At 38.1% G+C, this 12,902-nt stretch overlaps 2 protein-coding genes across 2 annotated transcripts in view; one reads left to right on the forward strand and one right to left on the reverse strand.

Annotated features, from left to right (window-relative positions):
• The window catches only part of atp5pf (ATP synthase peripheral stalk subunit F6), a 4,424-nt gene extending 99 nt beyond the window's left edge, over nt 1-4,325 (forward strand). The window contains exons 1-4 of the mRNA XM_077194840.1: nt 1-16; nt 933-1,106; nt 3,221-3,345; nt 4,227-4,325. The exon at nt 1-16 is cut by the window's left edge and continues 99 nt beyond it. Coding sequence (XP_077050955.1) covers nt 937-1,106; nt 3,221-3,345; nt 4,227-4,258 — 327 coding nt within the window. The 5' untranslated portion in view covers nt 1-16; nt 933-936 and the 3' untranslated portion in view covers nt 4,259-4,325. The remainder of the gene's footprint in view (nt 17-932; nt 1,107-3,220; nt 3,346-4,226) is intronic.
• A 963-nt stretch (nt 4,326-5,288) lies between these two features.
• Nucleotides 5,289-12,902, reverse strand: part of gart (phosphoribosylglycinamide formyltransferase) — a 56,707-nt gene continuing 49,093 nt past the window's right edge. Inside the window, exons 21-22 of the mRNA XM_077194829.1 lie at nt 7,221-7,336; nt 5,289-5,723 (exon numbers count right to left, since the gene is read on the reverse strand). Coding sequence (XP_077050944.1) covers nt 5,526-5,723; nt 7,221-7,336 — 314 coding nt within the window. The 3' untranslated portion in view covers nt 5,289-5,525. The remainder of the gene's footprint in view (nt 5,724-7,220; nt 7,337-12,902) is intronic.

Genomic DNA, 12,902 nt, shown 5'->3' on the forward strand with positions numbered 1-12,902 from the left:
GGGTGTCAAACACAAGGTTAGACGTGAAATTGTTCTTTATCTTGTTTGTTTCGAATGGAAATGAGGATATAATTGTTATGTTTGTGTACATAAACTCTTGTATGTGTTTTAAACAACAGTAGCGCTTTACTGCGCGTGAGGTCAATGTTATCAAACGAGTCACTGGTGTTAATGAACGTTTAAAAACTCAAAATTTGAATTAATATGATAATCAGGCGTTAATTAAACATCAGCGAGAGAGATTAGTCAAAATCCCCTGATTATTTAACATAAGTACCTTGTAGTATCATGTAAATAATGATTTGTGAAATTAGAACAAATATGTAGAAGAGAAAAAAAACATGCTTTTGTAAATCATGTTTATGACACTAAAATGTGAAATTATGGCATCATAAATCATGATTATAACAGTGTGCAATTATGTCGTCTTTCTCAAAGCATGATTTTTATGTCTAATGTAGCCATAATGGGATTCACACGGGTATCAAAAAGTATTAAAACCAAAACCGCATTCATTTTTATTTATTACATTTGATGTGTTTGTAATGTTAGTCAATATGTCGTAATCGCACTTTAACAATGGTTTATTTATTTAGGATATGTAATTTGTTTTAATATTCTTAAGAATGAAAAGTCCTTTGAAAAGGGTGTATTTTTTGTCATTATATAATCAGTGGCATTAAATGGTTTTAAAGGGATAATTCACCCAAAAATGATCCCATAATTTACTCAACCTCCATATAATCCATATTTATAACTTTATAAACTATAATTCATGGGATTTTAGGTGAACTATTTCTTTAAGTTGACAATAATACGGTTAATGGCGATTATTTCCGGGACAATAAACTGCCCAATGAAGAGCATTTGTGGTGATGGATGTGTGTGTGCTTCTGTCAGTGATTCTCCGTGTGTGTTTGTCCCTCCGGCAGCGTCATGGCTCTTCATCGGCTCTTCCGGCTGTCGTCTCTGTTGCGTTCGGCCGTCAGTGTGTCGCTGCGCAGGAACATCGGTCTCTCCGCTGTGCTCTTCAACAAAGCCAGAGACCTCGATCCCGTGCAGAAGCTGTTCCTGGACAAGATCCGCGAGTACAACTCCAAGAGCAAGTGTGTTGATGCAGCTGATACTCACTCACTCACTCACTCACTCACTCACTCACTGACACACTCACTGACACACTCACTCACTCACTCACTGACACACTCACTCACTCACTCACTCACTGACTCACTCACTGACTCTCACACACACTCACTCACTCACTCACACACTCACTCACTCACTCACTCACTCACTCACTGACACACTCACTCACTTACTCACTCACTGACACACTCACTGACACACTCACTCACTGACTGACTCACTCACTCACTGACTCACTCACTCACTGACTCACTCACTGACTCACTCACTGACTCACTCACTGACTCACTCACTGACACACTCACTCACTCACTCACTGACTCACTCACTCACTGACTCTCACACACACTCACTCACTCACTGACACACTGACACACTCACTCACTGACTCTCACACTCACTCACTGACTCTCACACTCACTCACTCACTCACTCACTCACTCACACACTCACTCACTCACTGACACACTCACTCACTGACACACTCACTCACTGACTGACTCACTCACTGACTCACTCACTGACTCACACACACACTCACTCACTGACTGACTCACTCACTGACTCACTCACTGACTCACTCACTGACTCACTCACTGACTCACTCACTGACTCACTCACTGACTCACTCACTGACTCACTCACTGACTCACTCACTGACTCACTCACTGACTCACTCACTGACTCACTCACTGACTCACTCACTGACTCACTCACTCACTCACTCACTCACTCACTCACACTCACACACTCACTCACTCACACACTCACTCACTCACTCACTCACTGACTGACACTCACTCACTCACTCACTCACTCACTGACTGACACACTCACACACTCACTCACTCTAACACTCACTCTAACACTCACTCTAACACTCACTCTAACACTCACTCTAACACTCACTCTAACACTCACTCTAACACTCACTCTAACACTCACTCTAACACTCACTCTAACACTCACTCTAACACTCACTCACTCTAACACTCACTCTAACACTCACTCTAACACTCACTCTAACACTCACTCTAACACTCACTCTAACACTCACTCTAACACTCACTCTAACACTCACTCTAACACTCACTCTAACACTCACTCTAACACTCACTGACTCACTCACTGACTCACTCACTCACTCACTGACTCACTCACTGACTCACTCACTGACTCACTCACTGACTCACTCACTGACTCACTCACTGACTCACTCACTGACTCACTCACTGACTCACTCACTGACTCACTCACTGACTCACTCACTGACTCACTCACTGACTCACTCACTGATTCACTCACTCACTGACTCACTCACTGACTCACTCACTGACTCACTCACACACTCACTCACTCACTCACTCACTCACTCACTCACTGACTCACTCACTGACTCACTCACTCACTCACTCACTCACTGACTGACTCACTCACTCACTGACTGACACACTCACTGACTCACTGACTGACTCACTGACTCACTCACTCACTCACTCACTCACTCACTCACTCACTCACTCACACACTCACTGACTCACTCACTCACTCACTCACACACTCACTGACCCACTGACTGACTGACTCACTCACTCACTCACTCACTCACTCACTGACTCCTCACACTCGCTCGGTCTCTCACTCACTCACTCCCTCTCACACACACACTCTCACACACACACACACACACACACACACACACACACACACACACACACACACACACACACACACACACACACACACACACTCTCACTCACACACTTTCTCTCTCTGTCTCTCTCACTCACACACACACTTTCTCTCTCTGTCTCTCTCAAATTCAAATGAGCTTTATTAACTTGTCTTGTACAGTATTGCCAAAGCATTGGTCATTACATAAGCAATGAACAAATAATCAATAAATCAATCAGCAAACATATGCATGAATACATTTTTATAAACAAGACATAACAAGAAAAATATTTTTTCTATTCTGAGTTTTCTCCCAAAATATGATTGATTTTTTCTGATTTTGGTAATGCCATAAAACTTAAGTTGTTTGAGTGTAGTGAGATATGTCTCTCGGACTCAGGTCCTCAGGCGGTGTGGTTGAAGCGGGTCCAGCCTATCAGAAGAACCTGACGGATGAGATCACGAAACTCCAGCGCCTGTACGGAGGAGGAGATCTGACCCAGTTCCCCCAGTTCAAGTTCCCCGGTGAGCCCATCAAATCAACACACAACGTCTGAGTTAGTGCAACCATAAGTTCCTGCCCGGACCCTTGTATAGCGAAAAGCGCTTTATAAATGTAACTAATTATTATTAACTTAGTTCATAGAACTATCCGGTGCGAAAGCCTCTATTCAAATTTAACATGAAAAATAAAAGATATGAGTTTTGATCCTTAATGTAAGGTGATATTGTTACAGTACTGAGCAATAGTGATGGGAGAAACGAAGCTTTTCGAATCTGAATCATCCCAAAATGAATCGCCGCTCTGAATCGTTTGAATCGCTACACTGGTGACCCCTGCTGGTCAGAACAGTGGAAAACATGCATAAAAACACCTTTACAGTGCAGTTTTATTCAAAACATTTTGATTTATTTTAGTTTTAACATTTTATTTATATCTATTAAATTAACAAGTCATCTAATTACTGTTAAATATGAAGTGTCTCTCTAAAAGATGTGATATTTTATTAAATGATTGGGTTTGTTTTATGGAGCGCTTGGTTAATCAGACCAGTTCAAGAATTTAATTACAACTCTTCCTTTATTTATTATGTGAATGTCATTAAATGTGTACAAAATTGATCAGAGATCAGGAAAAATATACCATATACTTGCTTCAAAAATCTTTTTATTATTAGATACAATTATTGTGTTAACTTAATTTCATTCTCCTTATTAAATGTTAAATGTAATAACAGTGATCATGAAATAATTAGTTTAGACCCATGATGATTGAGTCTAGTTTGATGCGTCAGATGATTTGGATGAATGAAATGTTCGAGGTTTAATGTTCACTGGTTTAGTTGGGCTGGTGGTTAAACTAGCCGTTAGCTTGTTTAATGACACATTTGTTGTTGTTTCCTCAGAACCCAAACTGGAGGAGGTTCTGCCCAAATGATCAACATCTGTCTGTGCTGCTGAAAATCTCTAAACAATATTTAATAAACAAACTTGTTCAAAACTCATTTTGTGTCTGTGATTTTTGAATCGCTCTCCTGAACATTCATGTTAGTTGAAATGCTTCTAAAGATTTTCTTCACTATTTTTTATATTCTACAGCCCTTAAGGTATGGGTCACCCAGACATGAAAACTGTCTTCATGTCCTCATCCGCAGGTCAACTTACTCATTAAAATGTTAGCAGTAAATGTTACAATAACCATTTAAATCCCCCTGTGGTGAAAATCCAGCTTTTAATATTGTTTATATGTCTATGTTGTGTTTTTAATATGCTTTAAGACAAACCATGTGTAAATTCATAAGTCGACAGCATTGCTGAGTATTTTCTACTTAAAACTGCAGTGAACCAAAGACAGTCTCAAACTACCTTGTAACCAATCAGATCAACGTGTGATCGTCAACGAGTAGATCTCGGAGTGAGTGAGTGGAGGTGGGGCTCATTTGCATATTCATAGAACCGCACATACTAAATGAGGTAAGGGTGTCGAATTACATTCAAATATTTTAAGGCATTAAGAATTTTTTTTCAAGGAAAAAACATTAAAATATGTAATTTTGGTGATCAAATATGAGTTTTAAAGGGATACAATGGACAACAGAGTCAATACATTTAGTACATTAATTAAAAACCATTGGAGTCAAAAGTTGGTCTGTCTTAACAGATATGAATAAATTAGCACTGAAAATCTATTTATGTACAAAATGAATAGGATTTGTTTCTTAAAGCGTCATGTGTGGAATGGAAAACTTGAGAGGTGATATTTGTAAGTTAAGATGCTAGACTGTCAGTTGAACAACAATATAAATCACTGAATAATGATGTAATGTTTTAAAACTATATCTAATCCTATGAAAATGGACTTTCTGTTTTTCATAGGACTAGATATAAAATATACTTCATGATACCATGATTTTGTTTGGTGTTCATAAAAGAATGTCATAAACGTTTTCAAAGTAACAACACAGTCACACTTGTTAGTGCAGGTTTAATGCCAAGAGCAAATATTGATCTCATTCTGTTACATGCAGAGAATAAAGTTCATCTTGTACATGGCAAATAATTCTCACCAGTCAATCTGATTAATACTGTTCAGAACTGGCACTACAGTAGAGGCAGCTGCGCTAGAAAACTCTGGAATGTAATGAAACTGCTGTTATGAATCACAGTCGGAAACATGCGCGTTCATCGTGTGCGTGTGTTGGTGTTTATCCCTGAAGGCTGTGGTTCCACACGATCCTCCCGTCGTCTCGGAGCTTCACGCCACCGCTGGACACCAGCTCTAGGGCTGCTGGGAAGGCTCGATGCTCCGCCTCCCTGATGCGCTCTGATAGGCTGTCTTCACTGTCAGTCACCAGGATGGGAACCGTTTCCTGAACCACGATCGCCCCGGCGTCCACTTCCTCCTGTCAGAACAAAACTACAGGATTATTATTGTGAAGAAAGAAAAAAAAACTTCACTTAACTACAGGGTTATTAGGAATAAAAAAAATAAAACTCAAAACTACAGGGTTATTATTAAAAAAAATACTTTTCTCAAAACTACAGGGTTATTATTGTGAAAAAACCCTCTCTCAAAACTACAGGGTTATTATTGTGAAAAAACCCCTTTCTCAAAACTACAGGGTTATTATTGTGAAAAAAAAACCCTCTCTCAAAACTACAGGGTTATTATTGTGAAAAAACCCCTTTCTCAAAACTACAGGGTTATTATTGTGAAAAAAACCCTTTCTCAAAACTACAGGGTAATTATTATGAAAAAAATCTTCTCAAAACTACAGGGTTATTATTGCGAAAAAACCCTCAAAACTACAGGGTTATTCTTAAAAAATCTTTTCTCAAAACTACAAGGTTATTATGAATTAAAAAAACACTATTCTCAAAACTACAGGGTTATTATGAATTTAAAAAAAATACTATTCTCTAAACTACAGGGTTATTATGAGAAAAACCTTTTCTCAAAACTACAGGGTTATTATTAGGAATAAAAAAAATACTATTCTCAAAACTACATGTAATTATTGTGAAAAAAACCTTTTCTCAAAACTACAGGGTTATTATGAATTAAAAAAAATTCTCAAAACTACGGGGTTATTATGAATTAAAAAAATACTATTCTCAAAACTACAGGGTTATTATGAGAAAAACCTTTTCTCAAAACTACAGGGTTATTATAAGGAATAAAAAACCTTTTCTCAAAACCACAGGATTATGAAAAAAAAAAATTCTATTCTCAAAACTACAGGGTTATTATTAGGAATAAAAAAAATACTATTCTCAAAACTACAGGGTTATTATGAAAAAAATCTTCTCTCAAAACTAAAGGGTTATTATGAAAAAAATACTATTCTCAAAACTACAGGGTTATTATGAATTAAAAAAAAATACTATTCTCAAAACTACAGGGTTATTATTAGGAATAAAAAATACTATTCTCAAAACTACAGGGTTATTATTAGGAATAAAAAAAATACTATTCTCAAAACTACAGGGTTATTATGAAAAAAATCTTCTCTCAAAACTAAAGGGTTATTATGAAAAAAATACTATTCTCAAAACTACAGGGTTATTATGAATTAAAAAAAAAATACTATTCTCAAAACTACAGGGTTATTGCGAAAAAAACTCAAAACTACAGGGTTATTATTAGGTATAAAAAATATACTATTCTCAAAACTACATGTTATTATTGTGAAAAAAAACTTTTCTCAAAACTACAGGGTTATTAATAGGAATAAAAATGAATATTTGTTTTGGAAATAAAAAGACAAAAATGTAAGATCCTACAAATAATGTAGCGACTGATTGAATCTGCATTAATTCTTGGGATTGTGAGATTACAAAATCCTGAGTATATTCTGCTTAAACTGGATGTGGAATGCTGGTTTGTGTGAAAAGCGTACCGCCACGAAGTGAACGGTGCATCCGGTGAGCCGAACGCCGGCCTGGAGCGCCTGTTTCTGAGCGTTCACTCCCTTAAAGGACGGCAGCAGCGACGGGTGGATGTTCAGCATCTTCCCTGAGACACGGAGAAACCACAAACACAGTTAGTGCTGGAGCAAATACACAACCAGCTTAAAGAGGAAAAAACTACAAACACACAGGTAGTGCTGGAGCAAATACACAACCAGTTTAAAGAGGAAAAACTACAAACACACAGTTAGTGCTGGAGCAAATACACAACCAGCTTAAAGAGGAAAAACTACGAACACACAGTCAGTGCTGGAGCAAATACACAACCAGTTTAAAGAGGAAAAACTACAAACGCACAGTCAGTGCTGGAGCAAATACACAACCAGCTTAAAGAGGAAAAAACTACAAACACACAGGTAGTGCTGGAGCAAATACACAACCAGCTTAAAGAGGAAAAAACTACAAACACACAGTCAGTGCTGGAGCAAATACACAACCAGTTTAAAGAGGAAAAACTACAAACACACATGTAGTGCTAGAGCAAATACACAACCAGCTTAAAAAGGAAAAAACTACAAACACACAGTTAGTGCTGGAGCAAATACACAACCAGCTTAAAGAGGAAAAAACTACAAACACACAGTCAGTACTGGAGCAAATACACAACCAGTTTAAAAAGGAAAAACTACAAACACACAGTCAGTGCTGGAGCAAATACACAACCAGTTTAAAGAGGAAAAACTACAAACACACAGTCAGTGCTGGAGCAAATACACAACCAGCTTAAAGAGGAAAAACTACAAACACACAGGTAGTGCTGGAGCAAATACACAACCAGTTTAAAAAGGAAAAACTACAAACACACAGTCAGTGCTGGAGCAAATACACAACCAGTTTAAAGAGGAAAAACTACAAACACACAGTCAGTGCTGGAGCAAATACACAACCAGCTTAAAGAGGAAAAACTACAAACACACAGGTAGTGCTAGAGCAAATACACAACCAGTTTAAAGAGGAAAAACTACAAACACACAGGTAGTGCTGGAGCAAATACACAACCAGTTTAAAAAGGAAAAACTACAAACACACAGTCAGTGCTGGAGCAAATACACAACCAGTTTAAAGAGGAAAAACTACAAACACACAGTCAGTGCTGGAGCAAATACACAACCAGCTTAAAGAGGAAAAACTACAAACACACAGGTAGTGCTAGAGCAAATACACAACCAGATTAAAGAGGAAAAAACTACAACCACACAGTCAGTGCTGGAGCAAATACACAACCAGCTTAAAGAGGAAAAACTACAAACACACATGTAGTGCTAGAGCAAATACACAACCAGCTTAAAGAGGAAAAACTACAAACACACATGTAGTGCTAGAGCAAATACACAACCAGCTTAAAGAGGAAAAACTACAAACACACAGGTAGTGCTAGAGCAAATACACAACCAGATTAAAGAGGAAAAAACTACAACCACACAGTCAGTGCTGGAGCAAATACACAACCAGTTTAAAGAGGAAAAACTACAAACACACAGGTAGTGCTAGAGCAAATACACAACCAGCTTAAAGAGGAAAAAACTACAAACACACAGTTAGTGCTGGAGCAAATACACAACCAGCTTAAAGAGGAAAAAACTACAAACACACATGTAGTGCTAGAGCAAATACACAACCAGCTTAAAAAGGAAAAAACTACAAACACACAGTTAGTGCTAGAGCAAATACACAACCAGCTTAAAGAGGAAAAAACTACAAACACACAGTCAGTACTGGAGCAAATACACAACCAGTTTAAAAAGGAAAAACTACAAACACACAGTCAGTGCTGGAGCAAATACACAACCAGTTTAAAGAGGAAAAACTACAAACACACAGTCAGTACTGGAGCAAATACACAACCAGCTTAAAGAGGAAAAACTACAAACACACAGGTAGTGCTAGAGCAAATACACAACCAGTTTAAAGAGGAAAAACTACAAACACACAGGTAGTGCTGGAGCAAATACACAACCAGTTTAAAGAGGAAAAACTACAAACACACAGTCAGTACTGGAGCAAATACACAACCAGCTTAAAGAGGAAAAACTACAAACACACAGGTAGTGCTAGAGCAAATACACAACCAGTTTAAAGAGGAAAAAACTACAAACACACAGTCAGTACTGGAGCAAATACACAACCAGCTTAAAGAGGAAAAACTACAAACACACAGTCAGTGCTGGAGCAAATACAAAACCAGTTTAAAGAGGAAAAACTACAAACACACAGGTAGTGCTAGAGCAAATACACAACCAGTTTAAAAAGGAAAAACTACAACCACACAGTTAGTGCTAGAGCAAATACACAACCAGTTTAAAGAGGAAAAACTACAAACACACAGTCAGTGCTGGAGCAAATACACAACCAGATTAAAGAGGAAAAACTACAAACACACAATCAGTGCTGGAGCAAATACACAACCAGCTTAAAGAGGAAAAACTACAAACACACAAGTAGTGCTAGAGAAAATACACAACCAGCTTAAAGAGGAAAAACTACAAACACACAGTCAGTGCTAGAGCAAATACACAACCAGCTTAAAGAGAAAAAACTACAAACACACAGTTAGTGCTGGAGCAAATACACAACCAGTTTAAAGAGGAAAAACTACAAACACACAGTTAGTGCTGGAGCAAATACACAACCAGCTTAAAGAGGAAAAACTACAAACACACAAGTAGTGCTAGAGCAAATACACAACCAGCTTAAAGAGGAAAAACTACAAACACACAGTCAGTGCTAGAGCAAATACACAACCAGCTTAAAGAGAAAAAACTACAAACACACAGTTAGTGCTGGAGCAAATACACAACCAGTTTAAAGAGGAAAAACTACAAACACACAGTTAGTGCTGGAGCAAATACACAACCAGCTTAAAGAGGAAAAACTACAAACACACAGTCAGTGCTGGAGCAAATACACAACCAGCTTAAAGAGGAAAAACTACAAACACACAGGTAGTGCTGGAGCAAATACACAACCAGCTTAAAGAGGAAAAACTACAAACACACAGGTAGTGCTAGAGCAAATACACAACCAGTTTAAAGAGGAAAAAACTACAAACACACAGTCAGTACTGGAGCAAATACACAACCAGCTTAAAGAGGAAAAACTACAATCACACAGTCAGTGCTGGAGCAAATACACAACCAGTTTAAAGAGGAAAAACTACAAACACACAGGTAGTGCTAGAGCAAATACACAACCAGTTTAAAGAGGAAAAAACTACAAACACACAGGTAGTGCTAGAGCAAATACACAACCAGTTTAAAGAGGAAAAACTACAAACACACAGTCAGTGCTGGAGCAAATACACAACCAGCTTAAAGAGGAAAAACTACAAACACACAGGTAGTGCTAGAGCAAATACACAACCAGTTTAAAGAGGAAAAACTACAAACACACAGGTAGTGCTGGAGCAAATACACAACCAGCTTAAAGAGGAAAAACTACAAACACACAGGTAGTGCTGGAGCAAATACACAACCAGCTTAAAGAGGAAAAACTACAAACACACAGTCAGTACTGGAGCAAATACACAACCAGCTTAAAGAGGAAAAACTACAAACACACAGTCAGTGCTGGAGCAAATACACAACCAGCTTAAAGAGGAAAAAACTACAAACACACAGTCAGTGCTGGAGCAAATACACAACCAGCTTAAAGAGGAAAAACTACAAACACACAGTCAGTGCTGGAGCAAATACACAACCAGTTTAAAGAGGAAAAACTACAAACACACAGGTAGTGCTAGAGCAAATACACAACCAGTTTAAAGAGGAAAAAACTACAAACACACAGGTAGTGCTAGAGCAAATACACAACCAGCTTAAAGAGGAAAAACTACAAACACACAGTTAGTGCTAGAGCAAATACACAACCAGCTTAAAGAGGAAAAACTACAAACACACAGTCAGTGCTGGAGCAAATACACAACCAGTTTAAAGAGGAAAAACTACAAACACACAGGTAGTGCTAGAGCAAATACACAACCAGATTAAAGAGGAAAAACTACAAACACACAGTTAGTGCTGGAGCAAATACACAACCAGCTTAAAGAGGAAAAACTACAAACACACAGTCAGTGCTGGAGCAAATACACAACCAGTTTAAAGAGGAAAAAACTACAAACACACAGGTAGTGCTAGAGCAAATACACAACCAGATTAAAGAGGAAAAACTACAAACACACAGTCAGTGCTGGAGCAAATACACAACCAGTTTAAAGAGGAAAAAACTACAAACACACAGGTAGTGCTGGAGCAAATACACAACCAGCTTAAAGAGGAAAAACTACAAACACACAGGTAGTGCTAGAGCAAATACACAACCAGATTAAAGAGGAAAAACTACAAACACACAGTTAGTGCTAGAGCAAATACACAACCAGCTTAAAGAGGAAAAACTACAAACACACAGTCAGTGCTGGAGCAAATACACAACCAGTTTAAAGAGGAAAAACTACAAACACACAGGTAGTGCTAGAGCAAATACACAACCAGATTAAAGAGGAAAAACTACAAACACACAGTTAGTGCTGGAGCAAATACACAACCAGCTTAAAGAGGAAAAACTACAAACACACAGTCAGTGCTGGAGCAAATACACAACCAGTTTAAAGAGGAAAAAACTACAAACACACAGGTAGTGCTAGAGCAAATACACAACCAGATTAAAGAGGAAAAACTACAAACACACAGTCAGTGCTGGAGCAAATACACAACCAGTTTAAAGAGGAAAAAACTACAAACACACAGGTAGTGCTAGAGCAAATACACAACCAGATTAAAGAGGAAAAACTACAAACACACAGTTAGTGCTAGAGCAAATACACAACCAGCTTAAAGAGGAAAAACTACAAACACACAGTTAGTGCTAGAGCAAATACACAACCAGCTTAAAGAGGAAAAACTACAAACACACAGTCAGTGCTAGAGCAAATACACAACCAGTTTAAAGAGGAAAAAACTACAAACACACAGTTAGTGCTAGAGCAAATACACAACCAGATTAAAGAGGAAAAACTACAAACACACAGTTAGTGCTAGAGCAAATACACAACCAGCTTAAAGAGGAAAAACTACAAACACACAGTCAGTGCTGGAGCAAATACACAACCAGTTTAAAGAGGAAAAACTACAAACACACAGGTAGTGCTAGAGCAAATACACAACCAGATTAAAGAGGAAAAACTACAAACACACAGTTAGTGCTAGAGCAAATACACAACCAGCTTAAAGAGGAAAAACTACAAACACACAGTCAGTGCTAGAGCAAATACACAACCAGCTTAAAGAGGAAAAACTACAAACACACAGGTAGTGCTAGAGCAAATACACAACCAGATTAAAGAGGAAAAACTACAAACACACAGTTAGTGCTAGAGCAAATACACAACCAGCTTAAAGAGGAAAAACTACAAACACACAGTCAGTGCTAGAGCAAATACACAACCAGTTTAAAGAGGAAAAAACTACAAACACACAGGTAGTGCTAGAGCAAATACACAACCAGTTTAAAGAGGAAAAACTACAAACACACAGTCAGTGCTGGAGCAAATACACAACCAGCTTAAAGAGGAAAAACTACAAACACACAGGTAGTGCTGGAGCAAATACACAACCAGC

This window comes from Siphateles boraxobius, unplaced genomic scaffold (assembly GCF_051911475.1).
Source record: "Siphateles boraxobius isolate OS27281-9 unplaced genomic scaffold, OSU_SipBor_1 33, whole genome shotgun sequence".
Classification (NCBI taxonomy): domain Eukaryota; kingdom Metazoa; phylum Chordata; class Actinopteri; order Cypriniformes; family Leuciscidae; genus Siphateles; species Siphateles boraxobius.